Source organism: Giraffa tippelskirchi, chromosome 6 (assembly GCF_054371585.1).
Source record: "Giraffa tippelskirchi isolate mGirTip1 chromosome 6, T2T-mGirTip1v1.2.pri, whole genome shotgun sequence".
Taxonomy (NCBI): domain Eukaryota; kingdom Metazoa; phylum Chordata; class Mammalia; order Artiodactyla; family Giraffidae; genus Giraffa; species Giraffa tippelskirchi.
Window position 1 is genome coordinate 157,306,844 of NC_137280.1, and position 13,644 is coordinate 157,320,487.

General features: G+C 39.6%; 1 protein-coding gene and 1 long non-coding RNA gene across 3 annotated transcripts in view; one reads left to right on the plus strand and one right to left on the minus strand.

Moving 5' to 3' along the window:
* Positions 1-13,644, minus strand: part of LOC145511171 (uncharacterized) — an 89,624-nt gene that overhangs the window by 28,697 nt on the left and 47,283 nt on the right. The window contains exon 4 of one of the 2 annotated variants that reach the window (XM_081503982.1): positions 4,206-4,308. The exons of the other annotated variant lie outside the window; for it this stretch is intronic. Coding sequence (XP_081360108.1) covers positions 4,206-4,308 — 103 coding nt within the window. The remainder of the gene's footprint in view (positions 1-4,205; positions 4,309-13,644) is intronic. 2 annotated transcript variants of the gene reach the window in all.
* On the plus strand, positions 1,684-5,463 carry LOC145511174 (uncharacterized). Its single transcript, XR_014057589.1, has 2 exons — positions 1,684-2,598; positions 3,746-5,463. It is a non-coding gene; the product is annotated as an uncharacterized LOC145511174 (long non-coding RNA).

The following is a 13,644-nucleotide window of genomic DNA, read 5'->3' on the forward strand; positions in this document are numbered from 1 at the left end:
AGAGGGAACACAGCCCCCTCTACCCCCCCATCAACAGAAAATTGGATTAAAGATTTACTGAGCATCGCCCGGCCCATCAAAACAAGACCCAGTTTCCCCCTCAGTCAGTCTCTCCCATCAGGAAGCTTCCATAAGCCTCTCATCCTTCTTCATCAGAGGGCAGACAAAATGAAAACCACAATCACAGAAAACTAATCACATGGACCACAGCCTTGTCTAATTCAATGAAACTATGAGCCATGCTGTGTAGGGCCACCCAAGATGGACAGGTCATAGTGGAGAGTTCTGACAAAACGTGATCCAGTGAAGAGGGAATGGCAAACCACCTCAGTATTCTAGCCTTAAGAACCCCATGAACAGTATGAAAAGGCAAATAGATAGGACACTGACAGATGAACTCCCCAGGTCAGTAGGTGTCCAATATGCTACTGGAGATCGGTGGAGAAATAACTCCAGAAAGAATGAAGAGATGGAGCCAAAGCAAAAACAACACCCCATTGGGGATGTGACTGGTGATAGAAGTAAGGTCCGATGCTGTAAAGAACAATATTGCAAAGGAATTTGGAATGTTAGGTCCATGAATCAAGGCAAATTGGAAGTGGTCAAACAGGAGTGGTAAGAGTGAACATCGACATTTTAGGAATCAGTGAGCTAAAATGGATGGGAATGGGTGAATTTAACTCAGATGACCATTATATCTACTACTGTGGGCAAGAATCCCTTAGAAGAAATGGAGTAGCCATCATGGTCAACAAAAGAGTCCGAAATGCAGTACTTGGATGCAATCTCAAAAATGACAGAATGATCTCCGTTTGTTTCCAAGGCAAACCATTCAATATCACAGTAAACCGGGTCTATGCCTCAACCAGTATGCTGAAGAAGCTGAAAGTGAACAGTTCTATGAAGACCTACAACACCTTCTAGAACTAATACCCAAGAAAGATGTCCTTTTCATTATAGGAGATTGGAATGCAAAAGTAGGAAGTTGAGACACCTGGGGTAACAGGCAAATTTGGCCTTGGAGTACAAAATGAAGGGCAAAATGAAGGGCAAAAGCTAACAGAGTTTTGCCAAGAGAATGCACTGGTCAGAGCAAACACCCTCTTCCAACAACATGAGAAGACTCTACACATGGACATCACCAGATGGTCAACACCAAAATCAGATTAATTATATTCTTTGCAGCTGAAGGTGGAAAAGCTCTATACAGTTAGCAAAAACAAGACTGGGAGCTGACTGGCTCAGATCATGAACTCCTTATTGCCAAATTCAGACTTAAATTGAAGAAAGTAGGGATCAAGGGATTAGATCTGATAGACAGTGCCTGAAGAACTATGGATGGAAGTTTGTGACATTGTACAGGAGGCAGTGATCAAGAGCATCCCCAAGGAAAAGAAATGCAAAAAGGCAAAATGGTTGTCTGAGGAGGCCTTGCAAATAGCTGTGAAAAGAAGAGAAGTGAGAGGCAAAGGAGAAAACAAAAGATATACCCAAAGCAGAGTTCCTAAGAATAGCAAGGAAGAATAAAAAAGCCTTCCTTATTTACCAATGCAAAGAAATAGATGAAAATAACAGAATGGGAAAGACTAGAAACCTCTTCAAGAAAATTAGAGATACCAAGGGAACATTTCATGCAAAGATGGGCACAATAAAGGACAGAAGTGGTATGGACCTAACAGAAGCAGAAGATATTAAGAAGACAGTGGCAACAATACACAGAAGAAATATACAAAAAAGATCTTAATGACCCACATAACCACAATGGCGTGATAACTCACCTAGAGCCAGAAATCTTGGAGTGTGAAGTCAAGTGGGCCTTTAGGAAGCATCACTATGAACAAAGCTACTGGAGGTGATGGAATTCTAGTTGAGCTATTTTAAATCAAAAAGATGATGTTGTGAAAGTGCTGCACTCAATATGCCAGCAAATTTGGAAAACTCAGCAGTGGCCACAGGACTGGAAAAGGTCAGTTTTCATTCCAATCCCAAAGAAAGGCACTGCCAAAGAATGCTCAAACTACCGCACAATTGCACTCATCTCACACGCTAGTAAAGTAATGCTCAAAATTCTCCACGCCAGGCTTCAACAGTATGTGAACCATGAACTTCCAAATGTTCAAGCCAAATTTAGAAAAGGGAGAGGAACCAGAGATCAAATTGCCAACATCCGATGGATCATCAAAAAAGCAAGAGAATTCCAGGAAAACCTCTACTTCTGCTTTATTGACTACACCAAAGCTTTTGACTGTGTGGATCACAATAAACTGTGGAAAATTCTGAAAGAGATGGGAATACCAGACCATCTGACCTGCCTCCTGAGAAATCTGTATGCAGGTCAGGAAGCAACAGTTAGAACTGGAAATGGAACAACAGACTGGTTCCAAACTGGGAAAGGAATATATCAAGCCTGTATATTGTCATTCTACTTATTTAACTTTTATGCAGAGTGCATCATACAAAATGCCAGGCTGAAAGAAGCACAAGCTGGAATCAGGATTGCTGGGAGAAATATTAATAACCTGAGATATGCAGATGACACCACCTTTATGGCAGAAAGTGAAGAACTAGAGAGTCTCTTGATGAAAGTGAAAGAGGAGAGTGAAAAAGCTGGCTTAAAACTCAACAACCAGAAAACTAAGATCATGGCATCCAGTCCCAGCACTTCAAGGCAGATAGATGGGGAAACAATGGAAACAGCAACAGACTTTATCTTCTTGGACTCCAAAATCAGTGCAGATGATGACTGCAGTGATGAAATTAAAAGACACCTGCTCCTTGGAAGAAAAGCTATGACCAACCTAGGTAGCATATTAAAAAGCAGAAACATTACTATGCCAACAAAGGTCCGTCTAGTCCAAGCTATGGTTTTTCCAGTAGTCATGTATGGATGTGAGTGTTGGAGTATAATGAAAGCTGCTGCTGCTGCTGCTGTTAAGTCACTTCAGTCGTGTCCGACTCTGTGCGACCCCATAGATGGCAGCCGTCTAGGCTCTGCTGTCCCTGGGATTCTCCAGGCAAGAACACTGGAGTGGGTTGCCATTTCCTTCTCCGATGCATGAAAGTGAAAAGTGAAAGTGAAGTCACTCAGTCATGTCCAAATCTTCCAGACCCCATGGACTGCAGCCTACCAGGCTCCTCCATCCCTGGGATTCTCCAAGAAAGAGTACTGGAGTGGGTTGCCATTGCCTTCTCCAAAGAAAGCTGAGCGCCAAAGAATAGATGCTTTTAAACTGTGGTGTTGGAGAAGACTCTTGAGAGTCCCTTGGACAGCAAGGAGATCCAACCAGTCCATCCTAAAGGAAATCAGTCCTGAATATTCATTGGAAGGACTGATGCTGAAGCTGAAATTCCAATACTTTGGCCACTTGATGGGAAGGAATGATTCATTGGAAAAGACCTTGATGCTGGGAAACCTTGAAGGCAGGAGGAGAAGGGGACTCCAGAGGATGAGACGGTTGGATGGTATCAGCAACTCAATGGACACGAGTTTGAGTAAGCTCCAGGAGTTTGTGATGGACAGAGAAGCCTGGCATGCTGTTGTCCTTAGGGTTGCTAAGAGTCAGACATAACTGAGTGACTGAACTGACTGAGATAAAGTGAGGGGCTCCCTAGTGGCTCAGTGGTAAAGAATCCGCCTGTCAACACAGGAGACACAAGTTCGATCCCTGGGCTGGAAAGATGCCCAAGAGAAGGAAATGGCTACCCACTCCAGTATCTTTACCTAGGAAATCCATGGACAGAAGAGCCTGGTGGGCTACAGTCCATGGTGTCACAAAAGAAGTGGGCACAACTTAGCAACTAAACAATAACAACAACAAAGATACAGTGAGTAAAACCCAGAAAAAAATGAGGTTAAGAGGTACCATGTTAAAAACACATCTCAAACAATATGTTTAGTTGGGTGACCTAAGTTCAGGAAAGAATCACAGAGACATCTAGCTGAATAGCTTATAGATTTATGAACTTTATTCACTTTAGTAAGGAGGAAAAAATCCATTTTAAAAACAATAATTTTCCCGTGTTAATTTGAAGGCATTTATATATATAACTTTCTACACATATTTTGCATTTCCAAGACAGAGTAGAACTATAGAGTACTAAGTTGAGAGACAATTCTAGGCTATTTTAAAGGAAAATAGCGAATAGTGTCCACATAGGTGTCAATTTAATTTACTTGATAGGCAGTGTGCTACTTTAATTCTCACCTCTCCTCCTCCTTGGACATTCTTGCTCTGTCCTCCTTCATACTTTGCAGAAAATCCAAGCATATCACAAGATTGCTAGAAGAGTTCTGAAAATTCACACAAGCTAAACAATTCAGGGAGAGAATCTTTCATAGTCAATATATAAAATCTGAATTGAGTCATTTAAAAATACATACATAGCAGTTACTTGATTGTTCTCTAGAATAATAGCACATGCTAAATTATTCCTCATACAGTCCATAAGCAGAATACATGAATTGGTTGGTGCTTATGTATTTCCCTGTGTCTCTGAACTTGCAACCTCAAACCTCCCGATTTTGTCCCAGTAAGATAAATTGAAAGACTTTGTCTCTTGCTTTCGGCATTAATTTGAGAAATTACTCAGATACCTTCTCAAATGTATAGGTCTTTCTAAAATGGCACAAGGCAGATTTAAATGGGTATAATTTCAAAGCTGAGCAGATAAGATTAAATGTTCATCCTACAGATTGAACATCTCAAGAGATTTTAGAGTAAGTCCCGTTTGAAAATCCTGCCCTTGAGAGATAGCTCACTTTTCATCACACATTTAGATTTTCATTTTGTTTTTGCCACTTTCACAGAGCATTCTGAAACTGTTTCTCCTCTTGTGGTTGCACCATAACGCTAGATCTAATAGCAGAAACCACTTTCTTTCCTCTTGTGTTAAACATAAGCACAATCTGAATAAGTTAATTTTATTTCCCTCCTGTTGCGGAAGTTCAATCAAATGGCTATAAAAATATTTCCAAGTTCTCTCTCCCATATTTAGATTTAAAAAGTTCATCTTTCACAAATACAGATTTGAAAATTATTTCCACAAATCCTCTAAAGAAGCCTATTACATTTCATTTTGAATGACTGCAATTTGTTGGAACAGCAAGCAATAAGACTACACATATTTGCATACACACTGAAAAGTTATATAATCTGAATATTCTTTTACTAGCAGTTTAGTAACACATTATCATATCTTTCATGATGGAACCACAAAATGTAGCCTTTCAGAAAATGCTCCATTTTTTTCTGAAATAATGTTTTTAGGTAATGGCTTTTAAATTTTGAATAACACTAGCCATAGTCTGTCACCTAGCCCTTTGCTATTTAAAAAAAAACAACATAATTTTTCCTGGAGTGTCTTTAATGAAATTAGAAAAAGCTGCTGCAAAAGAGAGAAAAGGAAAGAAAAAAGAAGGAAATAGGGAAAGAAGATAAGAAATAAAATAACAGAATAATAAAACAGAAATACAAAGAATTCTCTCCTGGCTTTACAGTGTAAGGACAGTACTGAATTTACAGCTGAGGCTTCCCTAGAAGTGAACATACAGCAACAAAGCAAAAATCTTTTACGTACAAACATCTCTTAAATTTATGTCTCTAAAGTGAAAAGTAGAGGTCCCACACTTGGCAACATGACCATGACTAATCACAGAGTCACAGACTGCCTCACCTATATTAAAAGCATTTATTGAGCAAATTATAGACTTGAAATTGCCTTAAGATATATCTATAAGAGTATCATTTCAGGATGGTTTATGATGAACAAATTCCAGCTAGCTGATTGGAGTTATTTTGCACAGGAAAAATCATATATAACAGCTGTAGGCATTAAAGGGCTTCCCTAGTGGCTCAAATGGTAAAGAATCTGCCTGAGATGCAAGACACACAGGTTCAATCCCTGGGTCAGGAAGATCCTCTGAAAAGGAAGTGGTTACCAACTCCAGTGTTCTTGCCTGGAGAATCCTATGGACAGAGGAGTCTGGGGGCTATAGTCCATGGGGTCACAAAGAGTTGGACATGACTGAGCCACTAACACTAACTGTAGACATAAAAAGTCAACAGAATAATCTATAACAAAAATGCTCTGAAACGTCAGATGTTAAAATAAGACTTATACCCTTGTGATTTGTGAGGCAGGAAAAAAGAATTTAAATTTAAGGAATAAACTTTAACAAAATATACAACAGCTTGGATCTCAACTGAAAGAACGGCAATGCCCTAAAGGGCATTTAGTTGATCCGTGGCTTTTGATGTGTGGCCTTGAAACTTGTTTTTAGCCATGGAATCACTTGTTCAAATAGGAGAAGAAAAAGTAAAGATTAGTTCTGATCCCTAGAGCTGAGCTAGTATCTGATAATCTTCCAGTTTTAGTCCACATGCACCTTTACAAGAAAATCCCTAATTAAAGTCTCATCAGAGTAGATGAAGAAAAAGGGAAGGGTGAGGGGGAAAAAAGAAAGAAGGTGCTGGTGACCTTGTACATCTCTGTGGAAATTTTCACCCAAACCCCAATCCCACTTTGGGACCTTAAGAAAAAGACTAAAAGAATTGTAGAGACTTCTGTTCTGATGTTTTTGAGCCACTAAACCAGCAGCTACCTACCTCCAAACTTCTAATAACAAAAGAAAAATAAGTCCTAATGTGTTTAAGTCACTATAACTAATAGTCATATTAGTTTTATTAGTCAGATACCTAACTGATAGAATAGCCAACTACCTGACATTATTCAAAGCATTTCACGACGCTCCTGTTGCCTACATCCCCGCTCCCCATATTCCTACTGCATCCCTTAACACACACACTGACATAGCCCAGCGCATGTCCACATGCAGATACACATGCCTCATTCATCAGCCGGCCTAAGCCTGAAATTCCACAATTTGAGACTCACTTCCTTCATGGAAGTCCTTGATCTCATTCACACTACAAATACTTCTAGAATTAGTAACACTTAAGCCTTCAACCTTCATCCTTTCAACAATCCTTTATAGCTTATTTATTGTGTTGCCCACGATACTGTGATTCCTTTTACAAGGGATCTAAAAGTAAATAAGAAGCAATCACTGCCTCGAGGGTGCTACACTCCAATGATAAAGTCAGCCCTGAAAACTCACATTATTTTAAAAATAGAGTCTAGGTGCTCAGAAAGATGTGTGGGCTTGTATTATTGAGACTTGAGGAAGGTAAACCAAATTCATTATGGTGAGTAAAGGAATGTTTCCCAGAGAAACCTCCATTTCAGTAGCAGGGTCAGGACCAGTAAGAGTTAGTGTGTGCAAATATGTGTGTGGGGTTGGGGGAGGGGGGTAGTGTGGGTAAAGGGAAGGATGCAGGGTTAAGAGTGAAAAGGTGAGCAGAGGGTAAATTCTAGGCCTCTAAGTGTGGAAAGGGCTTCCCAGGCAACTCCCGCCTGCCAATGCAGGAGACACGGGTTTGATCCCTGGGTCAGGAAGATCCCCTGGAAAAGGGAAATCCCATCGACAGAGGAACCTGGTGGGCTACAGTCCATGCAGTCAAAAAGAGTTGGGCACGACTTAGCAACTAAACAGCAAAGAGTGGAAAATAGCGAATGCTTCAATCTAACTGGCCCATGGGGGAATCCATAGTGTCTTGTAAGAGAGGAAAGGCAGAGCCTGGCATACAATTTTATGAGTTTAAACTTTATGCTGGAAGTTAAAACCACTAAAGCCTTCTAATACATGTTATGATGTGAATAGATTTGAGTTTTATGAAATTATATTTTTCAGTAATTTGTAGAAAGAATTATAAGGGAATAAGGCAGGAGGCCGGTTTTTCCAGTGGTCATGTATGGATGTGAGAGTTGGACTATAAAGAAAGCTGAGCGCCGAAGAATTGATGCTTTTGAACTGTGGTGTTGGAGAAGACTCGAGAGTCCCTTGGACTGCAAGGAGATCCAACTGATCCATCCTAAAGGAGATCAGTGCTGAGTGTTCTTTGGAAGGACTGATGTTGAAGCTGAAACTCCAATACTTTGGCCACCTGATGCGAAGAGCTGACTCATTGGAAAAGACCCTGATGCTGGGAAAGATTGAGGGCAAGAGAAGAAGGGGATGACAGAGGATGAGATGGTTGGATGGCATCACCGACTCAACGGACATGGGTTTGGGTGGACTCCGGGAGTTGGTGATGGACAGGGAGGCCTGGCATGCTGAGGTTCATGGGGTCACAAAGAGTCGGACACGACTGAGCTACTGAACTGAACTGAGGGCAGGAGGCAGGAGTCCAAAAAAGACGTTATCTCAGGAACCTAAGCTAACAGTGATAAAGGCCCATGGCGGTAGCAGAGGCTGTGGCAATATTGCTGGTTAGGATATGATCATTGGAAAATACTTATGAGATCAGTTGGTCAGGGTTTGGTAACCAAGCAGATTTGAAAAGTGTATAAGCAGAAAGGTAAAAAATGCTGCCTAGATTCCTCACTTGAGCCGTAATAATATTTACAACTCTCCATATTAAACTTTTAATGGATTCCACACAAGTAGAAAAGTTGAGTTTTAAACACAAGCCACTATAATGCCAAAGCCTAATAAATAGTCACTGCCTCCCACTGCTTAGCAGCCGACACAGACATATACCAATATTAGGAGAAGGCATTTTGGTGGGGGATGACCGAAAGAATAGATTTGCCTCATTTATTTTTTCCTTTTTGCATCTTCTATAAGAAGCCAGAGACTTAACATAAAAATTCTCACAGTATTTCTAAAATCTTTTCCACTCACTATAAGTGAAAATACTTTCTGATGGAGATGTTGGAGGCTTATACACAGTATGTGGCCAGATGGAAATCCCATGACAGAGACCTAGATATGCCTGTAGGGGGTTAAATGTAAGTGCTCAGCTTCAAAAGGTTCTTCTGAAAAATGACAAGTATTCTGGTGTCAGTGCTATTTCATTGTGCTGACTTCTCTCTCTTTCCTCATCAAATCTGAATTTCCAGTCATTAGTCACTGTGGAATGTGGGATTCTCTCAAATGAGGTTTCAACGTGACACCATCACAGTGTCACCTTTCCATAGCTGAAATAACTTGAGGCATTCATATAATAACCAACACTAGAGATGTGTAAATAATCTGCCACAGGCCGTCAGTGATTAGGATTGTTTGTCTAAAAATGTCCTTAGGTCAACTAGCAGGATGCTGTTCTTCTAACCTCTTCCCATTCTGGTTTTGTTTTGTTTTTTCCATTTGCTGACTTCTCACAGGATATGAGATTGAGTGCAGTGACACAGAACCATGAAGAACCTTTCAGAATTAATGAAGGCTGTACAGCATAGTCCACGTTTCATTCATCCTTAATTCACAAACGAAGTCTGTTGATAATATCTATAAAAGATGTCTTCATGGCTACTAATTCTCCCTTGTTCCTCGAAAGATGACTTCTCAGTCATAGAACATGTCTTAATTTTTTTCTTAATATTTCTTCAAAGAAGCACTACTCTTAAGAAAAGAACACCTGTGTTTTTATCCCGTGAAGAATGTCTTCTAATCCCAAGAAGAATGGAGGGTATCCTTGACTGTCTAAATTTGCTAATCTCCTGATATGAAATATTTGAAATTGCTTTAGCTGATCCCCAATCCATCACATCTATGCAGACAAAAATCACTGACATTGAAAATTAAAATCCTGCACTATTTTATAAGGCATGTTTTGTTCACTAGGCTGATAATGAGTTCTTTTTTAAGGTATCACTGATTCAGCCACTTGTCACTGATTGTCAAAAATGGCAGATTGCTCTTCTGATAAAGTGACACAGCATGATATACATCTCTGAACACAGACTGCTATTTAAATTGTAGCATTCACACCTAAGCAAGCAATACTATTAATTGGAAAATGTCTTAAGAAAGATCACAATGTGTTGCAACAATAGATTACCCAGTTATGTTTTTGAACATAAAGAATAAGAGAACATAATGCTAATTTTCTGTTCAGTCCATACAAATCATTAAGTATGTTTCTTAGTATGGATAAATATTTATTTCCGGTCCTAGATACAGCAGAAATGCTGCCACTCTGAAACCACCTCTATTTTAGTAACATTCTTCTTTCATAAAGTTCTCTTACTTCAGTTCTAACACTATCATATTCTCATATTAAATTACTTAAAAATAACAATTACTAATCTTCCAAACATACCCTGATGCCTGCCCTGCCTAGGAGGACCATGAAGGTGTGATTTGCTTTGAGCAAGAGAGGCCTGGGCTCCTCTCCAGGTGAACTCACTATTTGGCATGTCCTATGTGACAAATGGCCTCCTGCTGTAACTGTCTAGATTCACTCTTTACCCAGATTGCTTGTTTGGGTTTTTCATCAGTTGCAGAAGGGGAGCACTGGATGTGTTATCCTAAAAGTCATATTTAAGTTGAAGTAAAGACAAATGAGCCAGACCAGTTGAATCCACCCTAGAAATCAATGAAAAGTTAGTGTTGTAGCCAAACTACTTCGCATCTCTCTGTTCAGTCATCTCCAAAAGCAGTGCCCTAGGACTTACCAACTCTAATTTGAAATCAATCTTATTCTCTTGCCAGAAGAAGCTGGACATGTAGAGGTATCCAACTGGAAAATCAATTTTGGTGAAGATGGCTAGATAGCATGTGATTTATATACTTATCGCAGTGGCAATACTACTAAAACCCCACATAAATTAAAGAGATTCCCACTAAAAAAAATAGAAATATTAAATGTGTTCTAGTTAACAACAGTCTCCATGTTTTGAATTTCAAATTGATCTTCCCTAATTTGATAACCAAATCCCCTAATCTTGTGCAAAGATGAAGATTACCCATGGAATGTCCTCCCAAGAAGGGACTGAAAATTAATATGAGTAGAAGTAGTGTGCATATCTCCTGAGCTTCATCTTGTGGCGAAGACCTGGCTAGCTGCAAACTTCCCTTTTCCCTTTCCCCCATTCCAGTACCTCCTGAACCGCCAAGGACTCAGTCCAAAATATCCCGTTCAAGAGAAATCTTAAAACATTTATTCAGAACCAAGATGAATTTATCAAGTTGGATTTCTACTACATGGGCATTCAATGCATGCAACATTTGTTGAGGCAGCCAACAGGCAAGGTCCTGTGTAGGATCTTATAGAGGAGATAAAAATGAATATGCATATAGGAACTTAGATCTAGCAGGGGAAAACCCAAGTATGTAAATGACTGCAATAAAAAGATACTCATCCTTCAGTTTTTAGCTTAAATGTTACTTCAGAAAGGCTTTCCACTCCCCCCTCCCTAAATCTAAATAGATTTCCTTTGTTAGCCTTTCTCCTGGTATGATTTGGTTTTCCTTCATAACACCATAATATGCAATTATATTGTCTCATATTAATTTGTTTAATATTTGTCTCTGCCACTTAACTATAAGTTAGAGGAAGGAAGGAATGGTTCCTCCTTTTCCCTTTTTCCTTTCTTCCTTTTTCCTTTTTCTCACTGTTAGAACTTTGCACAAATGCTTAGCACAGTGAAAGCGGGGAGTGAGGAATGGATGCTTGCCAAACCTTTACTCAGTAACGAAAAGTGAAGTGTAAGGAAAGTACAATTAATTAATTTGGAGATACTTGGGAAAAGTCCACAGAGGAAAAGAAATTTAGATAACTAGGGTTTCAACATGCAAAAGTGGAGGGAACAACTAACTATATCCCCACGGGTTGTGGGGAAAATGTGAGCAAATATGGAAATAGTGGAGAATGCAAGGCATAATGCTAGAGTAGTGTGTTAGATTAGAATGTCTCATTTATGAGAAAGGAAGTAAAAAATCTGAAGGGAGTTGAGGGAATAATAATTGTAGAAGTTCTGGTTGACATACTAGAAATTTTGGCACTTGATATTATAGCACTTAGTCATAAAGGTTTTTGTTTCTATATGTATCTCTATTTTTCTTCATCTCAAGAATAGAAATAGCAATGCTAAATAAACTTTAACAAATTTGGGGAATAATATGAGGATTTTTTTTCTATTTAAAAGGTAATCAAAATTCTTGATACTGTTCATGGCAACTACAGAATCAATCTAATATTTAAATGATGAGTGACAGAGCACAGTGCTTGATTTGTGCTTCCTTCTTGGTCATTGTTTTCTTCACCTGAGATTTTATGAGCAGTTGAACTTTAGCACAGCACGTGGTACCCCAAGGGTTGAACTGTGTGCCACCAACTTCCCTTCAGATGCATAAGCACTGAAATTAGCATTTGGGAAGTAGGTGTTTCCTTTGATGAGATTTTCAATAGCACACTTTGTGCCATTAGGTAAGGATCTGGGCTCATTTTCACTTTAATGAATATCACTCCTGCCCCCGTGGGTTAGGTGCTGGGACGGTCTCCTGTGCCAGGTGGAAGCAAATGTGAAATTCCTGAATTAAACCTAATGGTGCATCAAACTCAGATTTTCCCATCCTTGTTATTAAAATGTGTTGCCCTGACTACCTGTCTCTGCTGCTTTCTGTCCCCGTGGCTTTTTGATCTTAAATTTGGATTTGTCCTTTATCATTTTTGACTTTTGGTTTCCAAACTGGTCTTTTACTTCTTGCCTGTCCTGATGTTCAAATTCTATATATTCACTGAATTTTTACTTCCTTAATTATTTCTTTGGCCTGATAATAATCATAATTATGGTAAAGACTAACATTTCAGGGAATTTACTGTCTGCCAAGATTGCCAGGAGAAATACCAATAATCTCAGATACGCAGATGACACCACCTTTATGGCAGAAAGCGAAGAAGAACCAAAGAGCCTCTTGATAAAAGTGAAAGAGGAGAGTGAAAAAGTTGGTTTAAAACTCAACATTCAGAAAACTAAGATCATAGCATCTGGTCTCATCACTTCATGGAAAATAGATGGGGAAACAATGGAAACAGTGACAGACTTTATTTTGGGGGGCTCCAAAATCACTGCAGATGGTAACTGCAGCCATGAAATAAAAAGACGCTTCCTCCTTGGAAGAAAAGTTATGACCAATCTAAACAGCATATTAAAAAGCTGAGACACTACTTTGCCAACAAAGGTCCATCTAGTCAAAGCTACGGTTTTTCCAGTAGTCATGTATGGATGTGAAAGTTGGACTATAAAGAAAGTTGAGCGCCGAAGAATTGATGCTATTGAACTGTGGTGTTGGAGAAGACTCTTGAGAGTCCCTTGGACTGCAAGGAGATCCAACCAGTCCATCCTAAAGGAGATCAGTCCTGAGTGTTCTTTGGAAGGACTGATATTGAAGCTGAAACTCCAATACTTTGGCCACCTGATGTGAAGAACTGACTCATTTGAAAAGACCTTAATGCTGGGAAAGATTGAGGGCGGGAGGAGAAGGGGACGACAGAGTATGAGATGGTTGGATGGCATCACCAACTCAATGGACATGAGTTTGGGTAAACTCCAGGATTTGATGATGGACAAGGAGGCCTGGCGTGCTGTGGTTCATGGGGTCATAAAGAGTCGGACACGACTGAGTGACTGAACTGAACTGAAGTTGCGATACATTCATTATTGCATTCGTGAAATAATCCTTCAGTGTGGGTATCATTATTCCTATCTCATAGATAAGAAAATGAGATCTCTAAAATGATAAATAGCTTGTCTAGTTCACACATCCAGTAGATGGCAGAGATAGAATTTATACCAGGTTTG